This window comes from Triticum aestivum, chromosome 3D (assembly GCF_018294505.1).
Source record: "Triticum aestivum cultivar Chinese Spring chromosome 3D, IWGSC CS RefSeq v2.1, whole genome shotgun sequence".
Classification (NCBI taxonomy): domain Eukaryota; kingdom Viridiplantae; phylum Streptophyta; class Magnoliopsida; order Poales; family Poaceae; genus Triticum; species Triticum aestivum.
Window position 1 is genome coordinate 57,574,885 of NC_057802.1, and position 6,860 is coordinate 57,581,744.

The window sequence follows — 6,860 nt, forward strand, 5'->3', positions numbered from 1 at the left end:
CATATGGCACTATCGAAAGAAAAATCCAATGGTTGGATGGCTATTTTCGATGTTTTACCCATGCTTGTCCTATCGAATGGGCACAATGGTTGTCACTTGCTAAATTTTGGTACAATTTCAGCATGCACTCTACTTTGGACAACAAATCTCCATTCGAGGTGCTCTACGACTATTCTTCTCGTCACTTTGGTGTTATATCTGCTGACACTTGCCCTATTCCTGAATTGGATGTGTCGTTAAAGAGTGTGGCCTTATGCTGAGATTGTTGCAGGAACGTGCTTGTGTGAAAAAACATGTTAACAAGAAGCGTTCAGACCAAGTGCTCCAGGTTGGCGACTCTTTTTCTAAGTTGCAACCCTATAGTCAGTCTGCAGTTGCATCACGAGGATATCCCAAGTTGTTGTTCAAAGTTTTATGGTCCCAAAGTTCTTGAGAGGGTTGGTTACATAGCTTATCGTCTCTAGCTTCCTCCTAAATCTCACGTCGATCCAGTCATATATGTTTCTATGTTGAAGAAAGCTTTGGGTGTTTGCTCTCAGGTAGAGCCCTTCTTACCACCTGAAGATGCTCAATTATTTTGTACCATGCAAAGTGTTACAACGTCGATTTTGGCATGAAGGCAACACGACGGTGCAACCAGGACGGATTCAGATGTCGGATTAACCGGGATATTTTGCAACATGGGAAGACTTGGATGAGCTCAAGCAAAGGTTTCCATGAGCCATAGTTTGGGGACAAGTTGTTCTTCAAGGGAGGGGGCCAAGTCAGAGCGACAAAATCAGCGACCAAGCCTCTACACACATCCCATGTGTCGTTAGGCCCAAGAGAAGGATACGTCCTCATTCTATTCCCTACACTGGAGACCAATGGGTCACCCGCCCGTTAAACATGGAAGGTTGTCATCTTTTGAAACATGGCAAGCTTGACATGGCGGAAGTCATTTGCTTGTAACTGATCTTAGGAACATGTAAACGAGGACCTCCAATGTGACGCGTTCTGCATCATATAGACGCGCGATGCATAGCGGCTTCCCTCGACTGGGCTGACACAATGGAGCGAGCGTCTAGTGGAACTGTACCGAGCCGACTATTGTAGCATCAGTCTTTTAGTTTTTTTAGGTGGTCCATTGTAGGAAAAAAAACGAGTTGTAGCCAATGAGTTGTAACAGACTGTTTTTGTTCATTTTTTTATTTCGAGCATTTTTGGAAAATATGATTATTTAGATAAAGTCATGAACAATTTTGAAAAATTGTGAACATTTTTAGAAAAACACAAACATTTTTATTAAATTCTGCACATTTTTTAAAGGAAATAGTTTCCAAAAATTCCCAAAAATTGTTGAATTCTGAACAAATTTTAAAACGGGAAAAATTCTTGAAAATATGAAGATTAAAAAAAACAAGAACATCTTTTGAATATGTGAACAAATTTTTAAAACAGGAACTTTTTGAAATTTCAAAACAAAATTTTGGAAAACACAAATATGATTTGCAATTCCCCAAATATTTTTTGAAAAGGCCAACATTTTATGAATATGCGAACAAATTTTAAAACAGGAACACTTTTGAAATTTGATTTGAAAAGAAACAGAAAAAAAAGGAAAAACAAAAACCAAGAGAAAAAAAAAAGTAAAGAAAACATAAAGGAAGAAAAACCGGATCAAGGTTCCTTAAACCGGTTATGAACCTGTTGCCAAAACCAGTGGATCGCTCCTCTCAAATTCGAATTCCTCGATTGATAGACAAATTCCCATTTCGATCTAATCCACTAGTCCCACGCTAAGAAAGAAGACAATAACGTGAACACTTGCTTCTTCTCGAGCGCACGGCTGATACAATGCCACAGCAGTCTGCTGATAGCCATGGCTGCCTACGCGATCCAACAGCGACGGCGCCTCCAGCCGCCGACAGAACCTGGTCTCACACAGCTCTGTGTTGTGGCGTCCGAAGTTGTTAGACCTTGGGTTCTTCTCGAACAAGTCGCTGGTGAGCGGGCTAGCTGGCCACGGCGCAGGTGGCTCGGTCGAAGCCGGTACATAACCAGATACCCACACGTAAATAGAAAAAGAAAAAGACAATCAATAAAATTGAGAAAATGACTTGGTAATCGAAGTTTATGAACTGGGTGCAATTTTGTGAAGCATAGATCTTGGGGTGGCAAGTACTCCCTCTGTAAACTACTCCCTCCGTTCCATATTAGTTGTCGCTGAAATGGATGTATCTACACGTATTTCAGTGTTAGATACATCCGTTCGAGCGACAATTAATATGAAACGGAGGGAGTAGTAATAAATATAGTTTAAAAACTAATGAATATATAAGATCTTTTATATCACTACTATAAGATCTTTTTAGTGAGCTAAAAGATCTTATATTAGCTTCCAGAGGACTAATATCTAAAAGATCTTATATTAGTCTTTAAACTAATAAGATTTTTTTATTAATGATCTAAAAGATCTTATATTAGTTTACACAGGGAGTACTAACCTTTTGTTTTACTAGTTTCACACAAGGGAATTACCAGAGCAAGTAGTCAAACTGTCACAGCCCTGTGGGCAACCAGCCAGCGACGACATGCGCATACCCACCAACGTCAAACCGCATTATCGGTCTCATGCCAACAACCTGACAGCTGAGTATCAAAACCATATAAGTTAACAGGCACCAATGTACAAGGGGATGATTCGCCATCACACCTCACAACGGCTCAACATGTGATAAATAAATGGCTGGAGAATATCTCTACCAATTGCTTGTTGAATGAAAGTTTTTACAGCAAGACATGATAACACAACTACAGCAAACCCACGAAACAAGTCGTCCTAGCGCACTTATTTCCATGGCTCTCAGGCACCAAAGAATGGACGGGCGACCGGCATAACTCAATCTCAATCTAGAATCAATGGAGAGGAACATCGGTTATTCTGCTTCCTCTCCTACCCTAAGCCGCGGCGGATTTGCACACCGGGCATGCGTTCTTCACCTGCAACCACTTCTTGATGCAGTCAGTGTGGAAGTCGTGCCTGCACTTCAGAATTCCCAGGAGTTCATTGTCTTTGTACTCCTCCTGCCATAGTTAATAGTTCAAAAATCATACATCAGAACTGGAAGAGCAAACGATTCAAGGAATGGCTGTAATGAATTGTTCAACATGGAACTGGAAACTAGGAGCATAAGAAATTCGTACCAGGCAGACTAGACAGCGCCCATCATCTTCGTCGTCTTGTGCCTCATCCGAACTGCAACAGACCACTTCTTTCACACAACCTGAAATCTTTTCGTCGGCAAGGCCGGTGTTCACAGTACCTATGGATTCCTCCAAGGCCAACAGTTCCTGTACATACAAGATGGAAAAGGTTAAAGAAAAGATCCTGCAGTTTCCTGAGTAGAAGAAGCAAAGACCGTCTCTATACCTCGTAACTCATCTCATCAATGTTCAGTCTCAAGTCCCTGTGGGGGTCAGCAGCTGCTTGTCTTGATTGTTGATAGAAAGCCAACTGCTCCATCATAACCCGCTACACAAACAGCAGCTAGATCAATAAAAATATTCAAACTCCCATGGATACCAGCTAAAACACCTGAAAACAGAAAGCAAGACCTCTACCTGTGTCTCAGCAATCAAATGGAATGAGCTCCTATCTACAAATCTATTCCTTCCACTGTTGGCATGCACCATGGATACCCTTGCATGCCTAGAAGATGCAGCGTTACTGATAGGAGATGGCAGATTGATGATCCTCATGGATGTAGAGGTAGCAGCTGGATAGCTCGGAATGACTGCATCATGCGAAATTGCTCTTGAGCCAGAGGAAACTGTGTAGGATGGATGGCCGTAGCTAGGAACGGCGCCACCATGAACAGCTCTAGGAGCAGTAAAGCCACCATTAGCAAATACCGCACTGTCTGAAGATCCATGGACAGTTGGGGCAGCAGCAGCACTTGAGCCATGAACAGCTCTAGGAGCAGGAAAGCCAGCATTGGCAAACATCGCACTGTCTGAAGAACCATGGACAGTTGGGGCAGCAGCAACACTTGAGCTGCTGCTATGCATAGGATGATGGTAGATCCTATCAGTGATCCCAGTGCCACCTAAACACAGTCGAAATACATAGACTGTGAGTTTGAAAGACGAGAAATTTGTAAATACTATAAAAACAACAACCTCATACGCTATATCATATACAAGATGATTAGGTCCACTAATAATCCACAAATTTTTCTGGTAAAATTGTATCACAGGACTGAAAGGCGGCAGCAGGTAACTACTAAAATAAAGTCACAAAAGCAACCTCATACCATAATTAAAGATGTGAACAGAAGACCACATGAGATGCATTAGCAATACAATAAAGACGCATCAAGCACATTAAGCAAAGAATTAGTTACTAACCTGAAGGTAATGTTCTTGTTGGCACAGGAAAAGGTGCTTGGTTCCTTCCTGCTGACGTACTTGCAAAAGCACTTGTGGTTGAATGGAACGGCAGCTGATGATTGTTACTTGGTGTGTAAGTTGAAGCTGGCCTAGGTTCCAATGAAATATTAGCACTATCATGGCGCGCTCTGACATTCCTCTGAGATCCTTCTTGATTAACTAAGCGTTGGTCAATCCAGTTGCTTGGACCAATGTTTAAAGGCATTTGCGGATGCAAGGGCTCGGTAAGTGCACTAGGATTTGGCTGCACAAAATCAGAGAAGTGACTGTTGGAGGAGCTGCCGACATAATAGTCAACAGCGTCCATTCCCTCCACTGAAGGAAGGAGGCTCTTTCGCTTCATTGCAACCATTCTGTTGTCCACATGGGAACTTAGGGCAGGTTTCGGCTGAGCATCATATGGTACATGGCTGCTGGATATTGCAGTGCGATAGGGAACAAAGGAAACATGTGAGGTCCCTACGTTCAAAACTCTATGACCTGGAAACTGTGTAGCATGACTTGAAGATGGAACGTCATTCGATCTACTTGCCATACTCCCAAAGCCTGGAGGACCAAGTCTAAGGGGCGCATCACTACCCGAATGCTCAAAAAGCATCTGACCTGAGATTGAAACAAGAGTGTTACTAAATTATCATATAACTAAGATAAACAGCAGAACAGAGCACAGGTGAAGTATAGCAACCTAAAGGCACAGGTTCATTGCCATGCCCATCCCTGGGTTGAGTATGATCCATCTTTGGCACTTGGAGATGGTTCAGATGATGTCTAGCCAAGAAACAGCCCTGTCTGGTTGCCCTTAACCTGGAACCACAAATTGAATGAACATCAATAGTCTAGAATCAGACAGCAATGCTAGTCTCATTGAAAACAATGTGCCAGCATTAAGTTGAACACAGATTATGGACTGAGCTACCGCCGCAACTCAGGTATCCAAACATGAAACTGACTTCATACACTCCTATAAAGCTAGGAAGGTAGATTGATTAGTAAATCCACCCATTACTTTAGCAAAAGAAATGGACTTTGTGCTATATCATTAGGTAATTAGCACTTGAAGGTCAGATATTTAGCAAATGTGAGGAATTAGGACGGGGGGGGGGCATTGCCCTTCTAAATGGAGTATATTGGCTTCTAACAATAAATTCTTGTTCTAGAATTTAGGTTCCCCTAGATATAGCAGCGGATAGAAACAGGGCAAGATTATCAGTCAATAGATGCACGGATAAAACATGTTATTCGTAAGTTTTGTTTGATCAGTTAACCAAAGGGACCAATCTGGTTGCTGAGAGCAGGGCAGCAAGGGTCATTAAGCAAACCCATCAGAGTGCAACTCATATGTTTCCTCTGTCAGAGAGGGAGCAACCTAGCATGCGCAGGACCGAGTCTGCTCTATCATCAAATTAATCTTATCTAAGCCACACCTGACTAAACAATACAAACAAGCATCCCGTGCCACGCCAACGAGAGCGTATGGACAGATCAATCCACGACCAAGAATGCTTATCGGTGCCAGGGATTCTACAACAAACAGCGATTCCAGAGTTTTGAACCTGGCCACAGATACAGCAGGTGATAAATAAAAACTACGGCGTGCCTATCCGCCAACAGGTGCGCGAGTAAAATTTGAAATTCGTTGGATGCGGTACCCAAAGCAACCAAAATGGTCGCTCCCCTTGCTACACGGCGCCTAACATACAAGCAAGATACTACTCGTACTATAATTGGAGAGAAACGGCAACTGGTGGGGATCAATCAATCAAAGAAATCAGGATAAATCTACACGTTTCCTTTTTCAGACAGGGGAGCAATCAAGCACGCACGCACGTGACGGGCTCTGCTCTATCACCAGCCAGGCAGGCTAATCCTGTCCGGGCAAGCGGCGGTTAGCTAAACGGCGCAACCACGTAACCCGCCGCTCGCTAACACGGCGGATCAGCCCGCCCACCCACCGCGCCGCCGCCGCCGGGGAGGGGATGGGAGGGGAAGCGTAACGGAAAACCAGAGGGGACGCGGCGGAATCGGCCGAAACGGACGGGGAATCGGGCGGGGGGCCGGTACCTGCGCGCGCGCGGCGGCCGATCCGGGGCGCGATCCGGCCAGATCGGCGGCGGGGGACGGCGAGGGAGAGGTAGGCGGCGCGGCTGCTTCTGCTGGGTTGGGTTGTACGCAGGGAAGAAACAAATTTGTCCGCGTGGGTGGGGAGGGAGACGGTGGGGGCTGGGGGCGACGGGGCGGAGGGGTATTTATAACGGGAGCGAGGGAGAGGGTGAGTGCGTAGGCGTTGGCGTTGGAGAGGCGGAGAAGGAGTAGCGTCCCTCGCGTGGGAAGGGCAGGGCAGCGGGCCCCGCCTCCCCTCCCCTCCTCGCCACTTTACTGCCAAAAATAAGCGTCTCCCCTGCCTTCGTTTTCAAAATTCGAACCCCCGG

At 44.9% G+C, this 6,860-nt stretch overlaps 1 protein-coding gene across 1 annotated transcript; it reads right to left on the reverse strand.

Moving 5' to 3' along the window:
* Positions 1–2,714: 2,714 nt before the first annotated feature.
* LOC123077394 (probable E3 ubiquitin-protein ligase HIP1) lies at positions 2,715–6,544 on the reverse strand (the record flags this gene model as incomplete). Its single annotated transcript, XM_044499662.1, is given in 7 exon segments — positions 2,715–3,066; positions 3,187–3,333; positions 3,413–3,514; positions 3,604–4,088; positions 4,390–5,034; positions 5,117–5,235; positions 6,493–6,544. Coding segments are annotated over 6 exon segments (1,557 nt in total). The 3' UTR covers positions 2,715–2,940.
* Between the last annotated feature and the right edge of the window lie 316 nt (positions 6,545–6,860).